The 20,326-nt window shown below is 33.2% G+C and overlaps 2 protein-coding genes across 2 annotated transcripts; both read right to left on the bottom strand.

Moving 5' to 3' along the window:
• Positions 1-692: 692 nt before the first annotated feature.
• On the bottom strand, positions 693-4,544 carry LOC125853716 (ras-related protein RABA4d-like). Its single transcript, XM_049533452.1, has 3 exons — positions 4,484-4,544; positions 2,650-2,704; positions 693-1,195 (listed from the first exon to the last, which is right to left on the bottom strand). Exons 1-3 carry the CDS (start codon positions 4,542-4,544, stop codon positions 748-750), a joined length of 564 nt encoding a protein of 187 aa, XP_049389409.1. The 3' UTR covers positions 693-747.
• A 7,059-nt stretch (positions 4,545-11,603) lies between these two features.
• Positions 11,604-12,758, bottom strand: LOC125853705 (agamous-like MADS-box protein AGL80). Its single transcript, XM_049533440.1, has one exon. The coding sequence runs from the start codon at positions 12,756-12,758 to the stop codon at positions 11,604-11,606; it is 1,155 nt and encodes a 384-aa protein (XP_049389397.1).
• Positions 12,759-20,326: the final 7,568 nt, after the last annotated feature.

Below are 20,326 nucleotides of genomic sequence, written 5' to 3'. Positions count from 1 at the left end.
TTTTAACTTTGGTCGTGGACTTACACTTTTTCCTAAATAGACCAATATATTTTAATATTAGCTACAGTTGTTTAGCCTCACAAGATCTAACCATTTTGAATAAAAATAATTAACTTCAGATTTTTCTATAAAAACAAAAGAAGCAACCAACTTATATTCTTTTAAGCCTAACTAGCAGATTGTTTGTTTTTACATTTGGATTAGCCTATCACTTTCTTTCAAATTCCACTGACACTATTTTTGTTACTTAAATGATAATACATATTCATTCACTTAGCAGTTTAAACTTGTTTCTTACCTCTTTTACTTAGCCTAATTAAATTTAAGTTCGTCCGGTTAACCATTTTTAATGGATCTTAAAGGATGCCTAACCCCTTCCCTTTATATTAGTTGAACCCGTACCTAGAATCTTAAGTTTAGTAGACCTTAAAATGAAGTTAACTTTAGGCATGACTTTAATCAATTTTAGGTGCCCGAATTCACCCTAGATAATTAGGTGGCGACTTCTTGACTTAGTTATTAACTTTGGAATCTCCAAAATGTTGTACACTATTTTGACCCGGTTAAAATGGGGTATAACAGCTATGTCTGAGTAATTTATGGTTGGATGACATATCCATTATTGGCAAACTTGTCAATTTGGAAATTCTCCGCATCAGAGATTTTCTGTTAGAGGAGGTGCCAGTGGAGAAAGGAAAATTGAACCAATTTAATTTCTGTTCGAGCTTTTGAATAAGCATCGAGTACTTAAAAGGATATGCTGCAGCCACCACTATTCCCACCAGAATCTGTGTCCTGTCCAGGAGCAATTATCCTGGTTCCCTTTAAAGATTGTGGCTTCCCATAATCAGCTCCCGGAGCTGCAATAAGTGTATTCTTGCTAATGATTTTATAAATTTCTGTTAAAGCTGTCATGAATGCACCCTCGACGTTTGTGGATTGAAGAGCTGATGTTTCCATAAAGAAAAGATTCTCCCTTTCTGCAAATTCTTGAGCATCTTCAACTGGTACAGCTCGAAGACTTCCTAGATCACATTTGCTCACGATGAGCATTATAACTATGTTCTTGTCTGCGTGACCTCTTATTTCCTCCAGCCATCTAGCCATATGATCGAATGATTGGCGTTTTGTTAAGTCATAGACTAGCATCTCGCCAACTGCACCTCGATAATATGCACTTGTTACTGCTCTATACCTGAGAGAGAAATGAGAGATGATTCATTGAGTTACAACAATTATCAAATTGGCTATGTTGCTCTAACTCTTCAAAAGTGTACCCTTCCGAAGTAGAGCATTTTGGAGGATACTGGCAACATTTTTCTCAAGAGTCCGAGCAACATAGCTTAATAGAAGGTAAATGTCCGGTTGGAAGTGTGCATCTTTGCATACTTGAAACTGAAATTCAGCAAGAGTTGCATATAATTGATCACATGTGTATTGTCTCCAAAGTAAGAGGCGAGTTTCAAGATACATCATAAGATAGACGAGATATTCCGTTTGACATAATCACTACATAGTCGTAAAAGTCCTATGTAGAATTTGCCATTTAAATGCTAAACACACTTGCATGAGCACATGAACTAAGCACCATCGCTCTTCTTCTATTTGTACATGTTTCGCAGTTTCAGACTTCTCATCATCATACTCCTCACGCAGACAGGAAAATGGCCTTTTATAAGGTAGAAGTCTAAAGCACGAATACTATTGGGAGACTAATGTTGGATACTTTGTAATATATAAAGGTCTTATATTGAACAGACACATTTGTTCATGAAAATACATGACTGTTATGAAAAGTCATATGTTCATGAAAGAACATGACTCTCTTTTAAGTTCTATAAATATAAAGACTCTCTAGAAGTAGCCTGAGAAAATTTGGAAGTATATCCAAGGGCTTTGTTGTATCCTTGAAGAGAATTGTTTGTATTTACCCCAATATGTATATGGGCAATATCTCTTTAAAGAAAGTGATTGCACGCCTCAAAGTCATCTTCTTCTTCAATTTATACTTCCTATTATTTTTCTAACAACTACACCTCGAATTTGTGCTACTCAGAATTCTCTTACCTTCTTTTTTTCCATCAGTATTGATGAAAAAGTGTATTATCTTTTGATTCAATATCTGAATTGGTAGTTGAGATCAACTAGCCATAAGGACTTTTTGTCAAAAACAAAAGGAATATTTCATTGGAGGAGAAAAGCTAATATGAACAAAAGAATCTTTTAAGGACTTAAATTTCAATTTCCAGAAGGGCATGGCTTTAATTATTCAAGAATCATTTTTTCATTAGCTAATAAGAAATCTTTTAAAAGGCAAGTGCCTAATTAGTTGTTATGCATTTAGTCATATAATTATCTAAAAGCAAGAGAGGTAGTGGACTAGTAGTTGAGAATATAAAATTGCTTCTGAGTGCAAGCATATTTTTATGGTAAGTCACTTCTGAGATACTCCTCATTTTCTTTCAAGTAAATATTGTACTTACTAAGCTAGTCATGTTTGTTCTTTTCCTGCAGAAACAAAAAACTAGTGATGGCAATGAAGCCGAATCTAGTGAGTGCAGAACCTAATGTCTGTGACTCCGAAGCTAGGAAGGTAATAAATAAGTACTCGATGAAATAGTTCAATGTGTAAATTTGCTTGAACATCACCTGATACCTATTCTGATGGAGGTAACAGGCAGAGGCGGATCTATGATATTGTAACCTATGAGTTTATGTGAGCGTAATAGTTTTTACCCAGAGACTTTGTATATTAACTTGAGTTCATTGTAATATGTTGATGTATTTTCTCAATTCTATTTTGTTTTGAATGAAAAGTTACATATTAGTTTAATATCTCGATGATCAGTGTGCATAACTTGTTTAGGCTCACACTTTTCATCATCAGACAGACATAAAAATGGCCTTTTAATAAGGTAGAAGTCTAAAGCGCGAATACAGCTAACAGGAGACTGCACCTCGAATGTGTGCTGCTGAGAATTCTACCTCTAAATAAAGTGTCTTGTTTTGTGATCACACTCGTTTTCAAGATAGATAAGAAAAGTGTTAAGACTTCAAGAAACTCTTCGATCTTGATCTGAAGTGACTCTCCAATTGAATGGGCAAATCGTCATCTGACCAAAATTGAAGTAGCCAATGATCACTTTATGTATCAAACTCTTTCCAAGTTTCCAAGTGATGTGCAGTAATTTAACATTATTCTATGATTGATTGGAAATATTAGGAACTTTTATTTTTATTTTGGGATAATGTATAAGTACTCCCTAGACTATGACCGAAATCTCAGAGACACACCTAAACTTAACTAGGGTCCTATTAACCCCTAAACTAATTTAAAATGGAATAAATACACCACAAACGCTGACATGGCATAGAGAGTGTGCACACTCTCTTGAAGGCAAGTGATGAGTGCACAAATTGGACACATGCCATTTTTTATTGGAAACTTTATAATTAGTTAGTACACATATTCATTGACAATAAAACTTATATATATTTAATTATTTTTATTTCTTTCTTTGTAAAATATTTATTTTAATTTCTTCACTTTAAACTTTTTTTCTAATTAGTTTATTATCTTTTCACTTTTAATTATTTTTAAAAAATTATGCGTATTTTTAAAAAAAATATAATTTAAAAGTGTCCTTTAATTTTAACATTTAATTTTTTTAATGTTTATTTGATTTTCTTCACTTTTTTTTATATCCGTTCAAAATTAACTTATTTTAAATATAAGACATTTGAAATCAAATCAAAACAAAGACAAAGAAAATAAAATCAATAGAAAAATAAAAGTGAAAAAAACAATGAATGTAGGTAAAAAAAAGTTTCGATACAAGGTAAAAAATAATGTGTATTAATTAATTTAAATACAAGATTAAAAAAATAACATTTACACACGTGGTGGGCGAGTGTGTACAAACACAATCAATTTGGGTAATTGAAGGTGCCACATCATAGTCTAGGGGTACTCATGCATTATCCCTTTTATTTTTATATAAAACAAGATTTAAAAGGCAATATAGGAACACTGTTAAACTCTTATTATCTGAGGATAGTGCCTCGTGACCACATGTATTATATATCATGTGGATGGATATATAACTGAATTATGTTCCAACCGTCATATTCCAAAAGGGGAGAAGATAAAAGTTATGAAAAAGATCTAATACAGTACTTCCTNTTAGGAGACATAACAATAAGCTTAGGAGCAGCAAGGGCAGCTTCTTAGGCAGCCAATTTAGCAGCTTCTTTCTTTAGAACAGTGAGTTCTGTAGCAACTATATCCCTCCTTATAGCTTTCAGCCTCTTTTTCCTCTTTGATCTCATTGACTTTGCCATTTTCTTCGCAAGTTGATATCTCTGTGAACTCTGTTTTTTCTAGCTTTGGTTGCTCTGTTCAGCTTCCCCCTCAATTATATTGACAGATTTGTTTTTTATCCTCCTCCTCTTTAGCCTCATTGATCCCTTAATATGGCCGAACCTGGCAGAACTTTCATCTGAGAAGTAGCACGAGCTGATGGTGTTCTGTACGGTTGCTCCATACGGCGGAGCGTGTAGTTAACTCTCTAAGAAATGATTGTTGTAGATTAACATATGGAATACGTACGGAGAGAAAAGTGTAGAAGGGAGAATTTTCTAAACGATAGCTACCATTAGTAAACAACTAATGAGAATTAATCAGTTCATTAGTTTCTATTGTCTACCATATTCCATTTAGTTGTAGTTCTTGAAAATAGATTTTTGATCTTGGTTAATGCATCTCAAATTTTTTCTAATTGATTTTCTTATCTTCTTGCAGCTTTTGTTGATGTTTCTGGACAACACTCCATGAATTGAAGATTGAAACTTTTAACTTTTTGCCAAGCTTTTGTTGATGTGTGAGCTCCTTATTAGTTTAGTACAAATTTGTGTTTTGCAAATCTTGATATTATAGTATAGCTCGGATGCTCGGATATTAGCTATGTTGTTTTGTTAAGCAAATATTGAAACTAAAATCAAGGGATGTTAGCCAATTTATTGTAATTAATCGTACACTCTTGATCTCTATCTTCTTGTCACTTTTATATATATTACATCATCTTTTTGTATAGAAATATTTAGTAGCAAAATAATATTTGTGGATGATTTTTTATTCTAGTGATATCAATTGCTCTTGGACCATTGGTGGTCAGTTAGAGACAATATTATTGCTAGTCCCTAAAGGTCAATCTAAGACGAGAAATGTTGCTCGTCTCTAATGATTTATCTAGGACTAGAATACCTTGATCGTCAATAAATCTATTTTAGGACCAGGTCATTGAATGTCGCTAAATCTATTCAAGGACCGGTCGTTGATCGTCGCTAAATCTATTCTAGGACAAAGTTGTTACTCGTCTCTAAATTGTTTCTAGGACTGGGTCATTGCTCGTCGCGAAAGGTATTCTAGGACCAGTTGTTGATCGTCCCTAAAGAGGTTTAACGACCTGAAATAAGCTTTTTCTAAGGTATTTAAAAATTATTTGAGACCAGAATTGTGGTCTCTAAAACGGCAGAGGCGACCAGATTTCTTTCCTGTCCCAACACCATTTCACGACCGGATTTTGAAACTCGTCGTTGTTGACCAATGGCGACGGAAGCTACTAGGACGAGTGACGACCAGCTTTTTCAGGTCCCAAATGCCTATTAGGGACCAGATTTGGACTTTTAAGGACGAGATTTCCCTTCCTTAGAGGTTGTTTTTCTTGTAGTGATATATATAGAAAGCTTTTAAAACAGTAGAAAACAACTTAGTTTGTTAAAGAAATGCAATAACAAACTCAAATGTACTCGTATAATAAAGTAATATAATTTTTGTGGGAGTTTCTCTAACCGACAACCACCATTGTGAGCCTAAGTGGTGATACAGCGTCTTGCCCAAGCTGCTAGAATTAACCTATACTTTGCCATCATATAGAACGCCTTAACTAAGTGGATCAACTAGTCTCTGCTAAAAAGCACTTAAAGAATCATCTAAAAAGTATGATCATTTACTATCCATGATGGCTACATGGTTTATGGAGACTTGAGTTAATATGAACTCGCATCCCCATATCGCTGCTCAATACTACTCCCAAAATATACTTAGCTCATATGTTTTAAGACAAACTTCTTTCTTTGGTTTGAGATAATTACTCAAAACTTAGCTCGAAAGCTCTCTTGGAAATCGGTGTTTCCCTTTCTTGTTCAAATGTGAAAACATTTTAAACTCTTGGGAATACTAGTTCCCTTATAGTTTTTCGAAGAAATGAACTCAACTCTTTACTCTTTGCTTAACTTAGAACAAAGTTAAAACGTTTGCGAATGACTTTTGTAAAACTTTAATGAACTTCTCTTGACTTCTAAACTTGACTCTTAACTTTCCTTGAATTGAATTGTGGATTCAAGGTTTATGATCTCATGTTTATGGATGATTTCATGATGTTTAGATGTACCTTAGAGTATTGGAATCAACTAGGAAGTGTTGATACACTTTAGAAGGACTTAGATGTGCTAAACGACGAAAAACGGGTGGAAAACGACGATTCGGGCACATCCCTGGCGCGCCGCACCAACCCCAACTTACTGGGGCTAAAAAATGGCACACTGTTGGCGCGCCGCCCCAACCTGCGTGGCGCTATGGGGGCGCGTTGCGCCAGCCTTCCCTTCAAGCAAAAAGTGATGAACTTTTGGTCTCGTTTTCTGATCTTAAATCGATTAATTCCGATTTCTTTTCTCAAATTCACTTTAGTATCAGATACCCAAGATATATACACAATATCTAACTCAAACAACTCAAGGAAACAACACTTAAATATCAAGAAACTCATTAATCTCAACTCATGTTCAGGAACGAAAGCAATTCAAGAACAACTATCAAGAACATTCAACTTCCAATCGTTTTAGAACGAATTCACGCTAAATCAAACATGCATGGCACGTGGGTGAACAAACCCAACGTTATGAAAGTCTCACATACCTTGTAGGATCAAATCCTTGATGAAACCCGTAACCAATTCCTTACGAAGATAACGAAATCTTGATCTTTCTTTTCCTTTCTCCTCCTTTTTCTTTTCTCTAAGCCCTAGCGTGAACTTCAACTTTTCTAAACTGACTAAAATCTGATTTTACCCCAATTAAACTCGTAAAAATGAATTAAAATAATAGGGTATGGAAAAGACCAAAACACCCATTAAAAATCCGGATTGGACATTTCCTTATCTGAACATCCCAACTTCGAATGGGCATATCTCACTCATACGAACTCGAAATCGCTCAAATTCGGCAGCGTTGGAAAGATCATTCCAAGATATCTGGAAACACACCTAACTCCTCCTGAGCTAGGAGTTATGGTCGTTTGAAGTTGACCAAAAACTCAACCTAACATACTTGACAAATTTCCAGATTTTTATTTTCTTTCCAAAAATGGTTATTTCCAATTCTTAACTTCTTCCTAGTTATTTCAAATTGGCGAGATGTTACACCCACGCTGCCAGAACTTTCTTATACTTTGCCATCATATAGAACGCCTTATCTAAGTGGATCCACTAGTCTATGCTAAAAAACACTAAGGAATTTTCTAAAAAGTATGATCCTTTCTACCCATGATGGCTACATGGTTTATGGAGACTTGAGTTATTATGAACTCGCATTCCCATATCGGTGCTCAATACTTCTCCCAAAATATACTTAGCTCATATGTTTTTAAAACAAAACTTTTTCTTTGGTTTGAGATAATTACTCAAAACTTAGCTTACAAGCTCTCTTTGAAATCAATGTTTCCTTTCTTACACAAATGTGAAAACATTTTAACTTTTGGGAATACTTAGTTCCTGTATAATCTTTGAAGAAATGAACTCTTACTCTTATTCATTAGTCAACTCAAAGCTTAAGTCTTAAAACGAAGTTAAAACGTTTGTAAAAGAGTTTTGAAAAACTCTATGAACTTCTCTTGACTTGATTCTTAACTTCTTAACTTGACTCTTAACTTTCCTCAAATTGAATTATGGATTCAAGGCTCATGATCTCATGTTTATGGATGATTTCATGATGTTTAGACGCACCTTGGAGTGTTGGAATCAAGTAGGAAACATAGGTATGTTGCTAAGAAACTAGTACGGAAAGAAGGGGGAGAAGTGGGAAGAACTGGCGTCCATAGCACTCTGAGAGGCGCGAGGCGCCAGCCTTAAAACTTCAGAGGATGGGGTGGGGCACACTGGCTGGAACGGCGCCCCAGAGCCCATACTTCGGTGCCCCACTTGGGGCGCTATGGCTAGGGAGGCACCCCAGACTCTTGCCCAGGTGAATTCCGACTTTTCTCCTTTGTTTTTCAACTCTAAACCCCATATTTCAACTTAGTTCTTTCCCCAAACACTTAAAATCAACTATACCCTCAATATATACAAGATTCAACTTGAAATCACACCTAAATACATGAATCAACCTCAAGAAACTTCCACAACAAGAACCCACAAGAATTCAAACGAATTAATATCAAGAACTCATAGGATTTGCTTTCAAAACTATACAACTTCACTGAATTGAATCATGATTGGCACGTGGGTGAACTAACTCAACGCTAGGTGATCTCACATACCTCCCTTGGCGAAATCCACACGAAAATCTCCAAGAAATAGACGAAACTTTGAACTTTCTTCTCCTTTCTCCTCTTTTCTCTTTTCTACAAGCCCTAGCCTGAATTTCCAATTTTCTAAACTGATCTAATTCTGATTATACCCCAAATAAACTCCTAAAAATAAATTAAATTAATTGGGAAAGGAAAAGTTTAAAATAACCTTCTAAAATCCGGTTTAGACTTTCCTTATTTGAACAACCCAACTTCAAATATGCATATATCACTCATACGAACTTGGAATAGCGTGAACTTGGCGGCGTTGGAAAGATAATTCCAAGATCTTTTCTACGGTATCTGGAACCACACCTAAATCATTCTGATCTAGGAGTTATGCTTGTTTGAAGTTGACCCAAAACTCAAATTTAACATAACTTAACAAATTTCCAGATTTTTCATTCTTTCCTAAAATGATTATTTCCAATTCTAAGTCTTTCTAGCTCTTTCAAAAAGGCTAGGTTAATCTCTTCATTCACACAAGTTTCATGTTCCTTGTCATGTCTTTCCCTTATCTACGCTATAAGAAAATCTACAAGTAATGTAAGTAAAAATAAAAGAACAAACAACAATCACATATAGTATAATTATCACATACAATATTTTTGTGAGTTAAATTTAATGGGTTAATAAGGTCACAATTTAAACCTAGTTGAATCTTTGTTCTTTCCATATTCATGCTACAATTATGAGAAAAAAATGTTATATTATAACATTGCAAATGGATATTAAATGGCTAAAAGGTCACAATTTAAACCTAGTAAAATCTTCCGTCATTTTTTATCAACCATAGAAGTATATATGTCATACTAAATATATTCTTTGCGAGTTAAAAGTTTAACAGATCACAACTTAAGCTTAGTTGAAGTTCAATCATCTTTTATTTAAAACCTATGTGTAAATTATGTCATATTGCAAGTTAAAAAATTTAACGGTGAGAAGGTCACAATTTAACTCTAGTTGTATTGTTAATCATTTTTAATGAATCATATAAGTAAATTTATGTTATACTATAAATATTACTTGCGTACTAAAAATTTAACGGCCAAAATCTCACTATTTAAACCGAATTATCTCTTTTATCTTATTTTATGAACCATAGTAAGTAAGTCTATGTCATACAATATCTTTTGCAAGTTAGTAAGCTTAGCATACAAAATATCGCAATTAAAATCTAGCCGAATCTTCTATCCTTAACCATATACGAAAAGGAAGTTAATATCTCCAAAGGTCACTCAACTTTGAAAATTTATCTAGTAAAATCATTAAACTTTGTTTTGTATCAATAAAATCACTCAACTTACACATTTGTATCAATAAAATCACTCTTAATGCTTTTTTGACTTGTCTACCACAACATACCCTTAAATGTGAATTTCATCATCTTCTTTCTTTTTTTCTCCCACAATTCTCGTCAAAGCTAATGAACTGACTAAATGAATTAGCTTTTAACAAACATAAAAATCAAAACAATTCTATTCATACTAATTAAAGACGATTCAAGTTAATAATTTGACAATCTATGACGAGATCTAATTCCATCAACAAACACCATCTCCCAGATAAGCCAAATAAAGTTCTTATATATTATTCTTAATTTTAATACCAACACATTTTAACTGAACTTCACAATATCTTTTCTTTTCTTTTTTGGGTCTCTTAATTTTATTTTATTTTGAAAAAACTCTTTATAACTAAATTAATCATAAGCAAACAAAAAAATATTAATTCCATGAGTTGCTAGAGTGAGGTAAAGTTTAAACCAAAATACATCGTAACAAATTCACGGGATTAAGAGTGATTTTATTGATACAAAGATCAAAGTTGGGAGATTTTATTGATATAAAGGTCTAAGTTGAGTGATTTTTTTTATACAAAATAAAGTTCAATGACTTTGCTAGATAAATTCTTAAAATTTAGTGATCTTTAGAAATAGTAACTCTAAGAAAACGCAAGTTGTTTTCACCACTGAACTCATTGCAAAGAGAAATATAAAAAATGAATTTTCTCTCCCAAATCCCATTTCCTCTCTTCCAGAAATTGGAGTGATTACACTTTATTTAAGGAGGAAAATAATTAATAATCTTGATCCAAGAAATGTTATATATGTGGATATAACTTCTTCTTTTCTTTTTCTGTTTTTGGTTTTCTTTTTCATATATATATATATATATTAAATGTTATCCAAGGAAAACAACGTGTTTTTTTTAAAGCATTTGAATATAACGAAGAAACAAGCACGTCCTTCAATAGTTAAACCACATAAAGTAAAAATCTTAGTTGAGCGAAGAAATTTCAACCTGCCTAGCAATATTTGGATTAAATATCTTCTTTAATTTCTCAAGAAAATAATATCTTCTCCCCTAAAAATTCATTCATCATCATTTTGTTTTTATTTTTCCATCATGATTATAAATTTTGGCAACAATACAACTCGATTAAGGATTTTAAAATCAAAACATAAATTTTAAAATCAAAACATAAATGAAGGCAAGTAATATATTTAGTGTTTGTGCAATTAATTAACGATTACAACTCAATTACCGCTATGTATGTATTTTTAGCGGCAATGAGCACACTTTGTAGATGTTCCTAAAGGCTTTATCGACATTGGATCTAATTATTCTGAACTAATGTCATGCTTAGAAATTTATTTTGAAACTGAAGTGCAGACATATCTACTTATAATTAAACTCTTACTAGCAAGATTAGATCAAAGAGGATGACAATAATTGGATTGATCAAGGAGGCTCTATTGCCTGATAAATTCGATACATAAAAAGTATTTTCTTAGAGTAAATATGAAGAATAACTTTAATTAACCTTCTATGTGAAAAAACTAGACAAAGCCTATTTAGTAAGCAAAATAAATTACAACCTTTTTGACAAAGCAAGAAATTAAAGTTGGAAGTATAAATATACTCCAATAAGATGGATCTTAACAGACTTATAAATAGTAGACATTGATCATATATCTTTACAAGTTGTTGTTGTGGTGGTGATTTGGATCTTGTACATTAATGTTGAATGATGTATCATCAAGTAAAGTCATTATCTCATCATCATTCAAACTCAGTAACTCAGAAAATGAAGGACTCCGTGGAATGCTTAATGAGCCATCAACATTGTTATCCATTGGCACTGATGCACTCATGGAGGGGATATTCATCAAAGGGTCTATTTGTGGTGCCGTTGGAGGAAACACTAAATTAGACATTATTGGAGGAGTAATCATCGGTGAAGGCATTGGATAAGCCATTGTTGTTGGAAGGATTGGATAGGCCATTTCAGGATACCTTTGTGAAGATAACAAAGAAGGAACCTTCGAAAGATCCATAAGTGGAACCATTTGAGGAGGATTCCTCAAAGGGAAGATGAATTGAGGCATTTGAGCAGGAGCGTTTGAAAGAACCATCAATGGAGCCGTCAGAGGAACCATTGATGTTGGAGTTATATCACGAACCAAATTAAGAGGAGCCATTGGCCTCTCGAAGTTGGTCCCACTAGGTATAGTAGATGAAACCAAAAGAGGAATCTCGGATAGTACTGGAGAATCAACAGGGGCCAAAAGAGGAGCCCATGTCATCTCGAAGCTGGTCCCACCAGAATCCATCGGTCCAGCAATAGGTTGAGGAGTATTTGATGTAGAACCTTCTTCATGAGTTTTTGCTTTGATCCCATCATTTATCAGTTTGAGTTTTTTATTGATCACATAACAGAGATCGTTGAGATCTTCTGGGTGCCTACTATTGGGCATCTCTTCACCATTCAACAATCCATACATCTGGTTTGTATACTCCATTTTCTTGTTTTCCTTCCTTACCTTCTCAAGTTCCTTCTCAATTTTCTCGATCCTTTTCGTGGTTATCTTTTCTAGTGTTTTCATGTTTTTTGATTTCTTCTCCTCTGGAAGATCGATAAACTTTGTAAAGATCCTGGTAGCAACTTCATGATTTGGAAACACCTCAGGTTCATTGTGGTAAGGGTTATTGACTAAGGTAGCCAATTCAACATCGCAAAGGGTGTTGAGTTCACGAGCCTTGGTTAAAAATCCCTTTTGTCGTTTTCTATATGAGACTCTCCTCTCAGTGTTATTTTCAATGAAAGCCAACTTCACTTTCTTTCTAACCATGGTTAAAAATGAGGAAGAGGAGGAGAAATGTGTTTATTAGGATATGGGGGATGAAATGGATTTATTATTCTTATTGTTGTTGTGTGTTTCTTTGCTAAGAATTGCCTTCTATTTATAGGGTACAAATAAATTTTTAAATAATTTGAATTAGAGAATACTTAGTTGTCATGGGTACTATTTTGGCATAAAAATAAATGAGGGTAGATTTGATATCAAATTAGATTCCATCATCTTGAGATTAATATAGTTATGACTCTAATCTTATGTTGAACAAATCTTTTTTAGTCAAAATTTTCTTATTAGGAAAATAATTTAATTGATTTAGATTTAAGTAAGTATTATCTATATGAAAAACACTGACCATAGAGTATTAACAAATGTATTTTTAAAGAAAGTTTGAAAAATTGTATATTTTAATTTTTGAATGTAAAAGGATAAATATTGAAACAAGTGACAATTTGAAATATTGGCCAAAAAAATTTGAAATATTAATTTTAAAAATATTTGAATAATATAATAAAAATTATTTCATTATTAATAAAATTCAAATATTTATTGAATATAAAATGAAGATATGTGTATGATTATTGCCATTACAATGCTTATAAAAGCATATTATAGTTTTTTCCAATTTTGGAAGAAACCATATTTAGTAGAAATTTTATATTGCTTTCAATTATATTAAAAATCAAATCAGGCTCAAATTTTAATTTTTTTAAATTAAAAAAAATTCTAAATCAGTTTCATGGCAAATCAGTACATAAATAATTGCACAAGACACTTACCAAACTAATGTGTTTACACATATTTAGGAAATAACAAAGAATTTTGTTTCATTTTAAGAATAGTATTCAATTATATTAAAATTCAAATCATTCTCAAATTTTGTTTTTGTTACATTAAAAAAATTCTAAATTAGTTTCGAGCAAAAGCAATACATAAAATAATTGCACAAAACACTTACCAAACTATTGTGTTTACACATATTGAGGAAAGAAAAGTGAATTTTGTTTCATTTTAAGAATAATATTCAATTATATTAAAAATCAAATCATGCTCAAATTTAGTTTTTTTACATTAAGAAAGAATTCTAAATTAGTTTCGAGCAAAAACAATACATAAAATAATTGCACAAGATACTTATCAAACTTATGTGTTTACACATATTGAGGAAAGAAAAGAGAATTTTGTTTCGTTTTAAGAATAGTATTCAACTATATTTAAAATCAAATCATTCCCAAATTTGTTTTTGTTACATTAAAAAAATTCCAAATTAGTTTCGAGCAAAAGCAATACATAAAATAATTGCATAAGACATTTAACTAACTAATGTATTTACACGTATTGAGGAAAGAAAAGTGAATTTTGTTTCATTTTAAGAATAGTATTCAATTATATTAAAGATTAAATCATGCTCAAATTTTGTTTTTGTTACATTAAAAAAATTTCTAGATTAGTTTCAAGTAAAAGCAATACATAAAATAATTGCACAAGATACGTACCAAACTAATGTGTTTACACATATTGAGCAAAGAAAACAGATTTTTTTTTTCATTTTAAGATTAGTGTTCGATTATATTAAAAATCAAATCATGCTCAAATTTTATTTTTGTTACATTAAAAAATTTCTAAATTAGTTTCGAAGAAAAGAAATACATAAAATAATTTCACAAGACACTTACCAAATTAATGTGTTTACACATATTGACGATAGAAAAGAGATTTTTATTTCATTTTAAGAATAGTACTCAAGAAGAAGATGAGGAAATAGACATAGACTATCTTACTAATATTTTATGAAATGAAAATAGACATTTTATGATGATTTTTTCTCCCATATGTTCACTAAGTTAAATTTTAATTATCTTAGGCTCTATATTTAAATTTATCAGATCTTTTCTATTTAATGTCTATCTGTATAAGTCCAAGCGAAAGAAGAAAACATAAATATATTTAATTTATGTCGTATATTATGATTTTGTCACCTCAGGTTTAACTGTTAAAAGTTCATAATTTAAACTTAATTAGTGAATTCTTCTTTCTCCAAATCATTTTTTAGTTTCAATCAATAAAGTTTCTCTATCAAGAAATAAAAAAGTCTTGACTTTAGGGCTTAGGTTAATCTCTACATTCACGCAAGTTTCATGTTCCTTGTCATGTCTTTCCCTTATCAACGCAATAAGAAAGTCTACTAGTGTAAGTAAAAATGAAAGAACAAACAACAATCACATATAGAGTGTAAATATCACATACTATATTTTTCGTGAGTTAAATTTAATGGGTTGATAAGGTTACAATTTAAACCTAGTTGAATCTTTGTTCTTTCCATATTCAGGCTACAATTATGAGAAAAAATATGTCATATTATAACATTGCAAATGGAGATTTAATGGCTAAAAGGTCACAACGTAATTTAAACCTAGTCGAATCTTTCGTCATTTTTTATCAACCCTATAAGTAAATATGTCATATGATGAGTCCGATATTTCAAATCATTTAGGGCTTTATTTTGATAGTATAAGTATCCTCAAATGCCTATTTTATGCTCTAAACTGATGTTAAAGTGTTGATTTGCAGCTATGGAGGCTAAGGAGCAAGGCAAGGACATTACTGGATAAAAAGGAACTAAAAACCTAAAGAAGTGAAGAAAAGCGATCATGGTGATCGCCAAGACCACTCGATGCACTGCCTAGTGGCGCTTTAGCTCACCCAAAGTTCCAGGGTGCCAGCCCTGGAAAAACCAAGTTGGCAAAGAAATGGGCAGTCGATGAATCGCCGATCAGTTCCGCGACAACAAACTGGATCTCCCAAAGTTACATGACTTGGATGCTGAGGACCAATGCAAAATGGCAATGGAAGAGAGCAAAAGGTGGATCGCCGAACAACTTGGCGAGGCGCGACTTATTCCGCCGAGTGGACTTTTAGGCCAAAATGCAGGTAACTATAAATTGGATTTTAAAAGAAGTTCTCAAGAGTTTTTAGTTTTTGGATCCCCAAGTTTTAGAATTAGAGTTTTCTCTTAGTTTTTGAGTTTTTATTGTAGACTTTGAGGATTTCTAAGCTTAATTTTGAGGATTTGAAAGTGGGTCTTTGAATTTAACCCTTGAAAAACATTGTAAAGGCTTGGAGACTCTTACCCAACTGATGGCTAATCGAGTTGGTAATTGTTTTTACATATTTTTTATGTTTAGCTAAAACCCCAATTCTTGGGGTGTGATCATGTGATTATGGGCTGAATTAGCTTATGGATATTGTTAATTACTAATTTAAATGCTTAGTTGAAGTGGGTTTAATTGATAGCTGTGTTTTAAACTAAGAATTGTTGTTGCAAATGCAATTCGAACTTAGAATTTTGGGCTTGCTTAAAAAAGAGGTTTTATAATCAAGGCTTTCAATTAATGATTGTAGTTATTGGGTTGACATGGGTTTAGCTCGAAAGAGTAAAATTCTAAATTTAATTATACCCATCTAGCTCGAGAGAGTGGATGAATTAAGATGTGGGTTGTTCTTATTTGCTAAGCTTGTTGATGCTCGAAACAAATCATCTGATTCATAATAGTTGTTCAAGAGAAAGCTATTGCATCTATAGTCTAGCCTACCCGCTGATATTTGGCTATTTATTTGTAATTTCAATTACCCATACAGTGAAATTTGCCTATAATCGATCACATCCCGAGAATCCCTCTCTAAATTGTTATTTCCTTAGTGTTTGATTGTATTGTAGCTGATAATTGCAAATCCAAACCCCCCCATTTGACATTCGTTGTCACCTCTTTAGATTTGTTTGTTTGTATGTTTTCGATAATTTCTATTCCTATAATTGATTAGACCACATTTGCGCTTCATAATTGAATTTGAACACGTACCGCTCCCTGTGGGTTCAACCCCAACCTTTCGTTGGGTTTTATACTAGCTAAAGATCGTTTACACCTAGAATTGGTTGACGTGTACTTGAAATGTTAATCATTATACTAAATATATTATCCGCGAGTTAAAAAATTTAACAGACAAAAGATCACAACTTAAGCTTAGTTGAACTTCAATCATCTTCTATCTAAAACCTATATGTAAATTATGCCATATATATTCTTTACAAGTTAAAAAAATTAACGGTGAGAAGGTCACAATTTAAATCTGGTTGTATTTTTAATTAGTCCTATACGTAAATTTATGTTATACTATATATATTACTTGCGAACTAAAAGTTTAACGGCCAAGCCAATTGATTAGATTTTCTCAAAATCAACGAGTGGACTTGAAATCATAGATCTATTTTGTGATCCACGCGACTCAGATAAGAATCCTATATCTTACCCACCCAGTGTTGTTCTGATTGAATTTCAAAGATATCGCTCGCTGTCAAAGAGCATTTTGTGAAGTGTTCTCCTACCCCTTTCACCTGAGATAAAGTCAACTGGAAATCGTGATCAGAGTCGTGGTGTGAAGATGATGATTTGAAGATTCATTCGACAAAGAAGGGTGTCTTGGTTGCCGATACCGAGGTTGATGAATCATTCCACCTGGCAACAGCCAAAAGTGGAGTTTGGCACAGGTCAAAGGTGAAAGCAAGGAGGAATTCCACTTTGGAAAGGAAAATGGCATTTCCAAAAGAAGGACCATCGGACAAGCTTCTTGGTGTCCAAGTTTCATAAAATTAGAAGGTTAAAATCAAAACATAAGTGCTAATTTAAATGAAGACAAGTATTATATATTTTGTGTTTATTATAATGTTCTCATACTTTAATTAACATTACACAAAAAAGTACTACTGTCATGCTTAGAAATCTATATGAAACCAAAGTACATACATTTCTACTAATAATTAATATATCATAGATCCTTATAAGTTGTTGTGGTGGTGATTTGGATCTTGAACATGAATGTCGAAAGATGTATCATCAAGAAAAGTCATTATCTCATCATCATTCAAGCTCAACAACTTAGAAAATGAAGGACCCCGTGGAATACCAAATGAGCCATTAACATTGTTCTCCATTAACACTGATGCACTCATTGAGGGGATATTCGTCAAAGGGTCTATTGGTGGTGCCATTGGAGGAACAAGCATTGGTGAAGACATTGGATAAGCGATTGGATAAGCCATTTCAGGATACCTTTGTGAAGATAACAAAGAAGGAACCTGCAAAAGATCCTCTCACGACTCAATCCACCGGGCCATGCGGGCACCTACATAGTAACACCTAAGTAGGAGAACCCTTATATCCCAATAGTCAAACATGCGGAAAAATTAAAGAAAACGGAGATAAATATACTAACAGGATTTTATAAATAAGAACCTTCAAAACAATTTTGGTTAAGACTTGTAAAGTAATTAACACCCCCAGAGATCTAGTCTAAACATGTACAGGAGCTACTAAGAGTACAAATCCAGAAATGATAATGAAAAGACACAACACCTACCATGTGGAAGGAAAAATAGAAGCTGCTGGAGATTTGTCTTCGTCTTCACCTATGAAACATCACTAATCCTGCAATCAGACTATGCCAAAAAGGCATAGCAAGAGTAGTATCGGTACAAAACCACACGTACTGGTAGGCATCATCCGCCATCCTGATGCCCACAACATAATATAAGAATTCAACTAGCAAGAACATGAAATAAAACCACTCGCTCCTCCACTTGTACTCTCTCTCGAATACCTTTAAATTACACTAGTACCCTTACTACTAGCCACCATCTCAGTCCACCTACTTACTAGATTATTGATCATAGTTTAACTGTTCTACCTCAAAGAAGAGTCCACCATTGCAACTACCAACATCCTGACTAACCACACACGACATACCCTTACCTTCTCTTCATCTTACCCAGTCCTTGCCACGCGGCACCTTTTATCAAGGCTTCTTAACCACTAACCAAAAATTCCTTGCAACACCTGGACAACCTTTCACTTAAACATTAGAGACTTTTGAACCCCTGGCCCTTCCCACATACCATTTTCCATCCCATTTTGGGGCTTGCCCTTTCTGGTTCATTCACCAATAAGATACATAACAAGTTTACTCAACATAGTAGAACAGTGAGATATAAGTCCTCATAATCATTTAACAGTACTGGAGAGATACAATATCAATTATCATTTACGAACAACATACAATTCCACAATTATCAAGATATATAATTATGTCAAGTCAATGGTCCTTTTATGGAACCCAAACCCAAACTGTTAGCATACTAGAATGTGGTACCCAATCCAATGTTTATATCGAAACGTGGCAACCGATCCATATAATTATCTTTTATTCGGTGCACGAAGGCCTACACATAAATCTTACCATTGATTTACATTATAATACGCAGTGAGCACAGATTTATAACTACTCAATTAATAAACCTGGCCCACCTGGGCGCCAAGCAGTTGCACGGGGTTTTTGGCTTCGATTCTTGTTTCGAGACTTCGTGACGGTGATCTTGATCGAAAATACGCAATCCATCGATCTCCTTATGCTAGAAATCCATTGATCGTTATTTACATTTTGTCTCTCCTATCCCACTTTGGCGCCAACTTACCCCACCGTGGCGCCACTGCCCTAGCGGCATTTGGCCCGCCCAGACTGTAACATTCCAGAATATTTTTGAACTAAGACTCGAACCATTCTTCGTTGTGAGTAAGATTATACTAAGGAATTTAAAATTTCTTAAGTATTTAGGTCAGGTCACTAGATGTAGCATCTTAAGTTCCAAAAAGAACTAAATTGGAAATAGCAAAATCTGAAATTTTGCAAGTTATGGTTAAGTTATGAGTTTTGGGTCAACTTCAAACAACCATAACTCTTAGTACAGGATGCGTTAGGTGGTCTACAACATAGCTAATGAAAGGTCTTTGAATTATCTTTCCAACGTCACCGAGTTTGCTAAGTTTCGAGCTCATATGAGGGAGATATGCCTGTTTGAAGTCAGGCTGTCCAATTAAGAAAAGTCACCTGAAAATATGAGGGGTATTTTGGTCTTTTCCTTATCAAATCAGATTTAATTCATTTTTAGTAAGGTTTTAAGGTTCTAATCCTATTAGGTTCAGTTTTATAATCCTAATATACGTCTAGGGTTTTAGTTGAGAGTTCAAGAAGAGAAAAGAGGAGATGATCAAAGCGTTCGTTCAAGAAATTCAAGATTTCGTCAAGAACCTAGTTATTTGAGGTATGTAAGCTTCCATAGTGTTGAGTTCGTTCATCCATATGCCAATCATGAGTTTCTTTTGCGAATCTATCCATAAATATTGAGCAATTTAATTTCTTGATAAGTGTTCTTGAAGTTTCCTTATTGATTAAGTTTTGATATAAAATTCTACTGGGTCAACTTTGAACGGCCATATCTCTTAGAACATAAAGAGTTACGTGAGCCATAACCTATTAAATTAAATTTATTTGAATCTACTTTCCAACGCCACCAATTTCGCGTCAATCCAATTTTTGAGTAAATTGTTATGACTATTTTAGTAACCTATACAGTGCGGTTACGAACTTAGCCGACGGGAAAACATTAAAAAGGGTTGCTTTTGTTTTTTCACCTTCAAGAAAACCTTAAACGAATTTCTTGACTAATAAAA

This window comes from Solanum stenotomum, chromosome 1 (genome assembly GCF_019186545.1).
Source record: "Solanum stenotomum isolate F172 chromosome 1, ASM1918654v1, whole genome shotgun sequence".
Lineage (NCBI taxonomy): Eukaryota > Viridiplantae > Streptophyta > Magnoliopsida > Solanales > Solanaceae > Solanum > Solanum stenotomum.
Note: the sequence above shows the minus strand (reverse complement) of the source record. Positions and strands in the feature narration are given on the sequence as shown.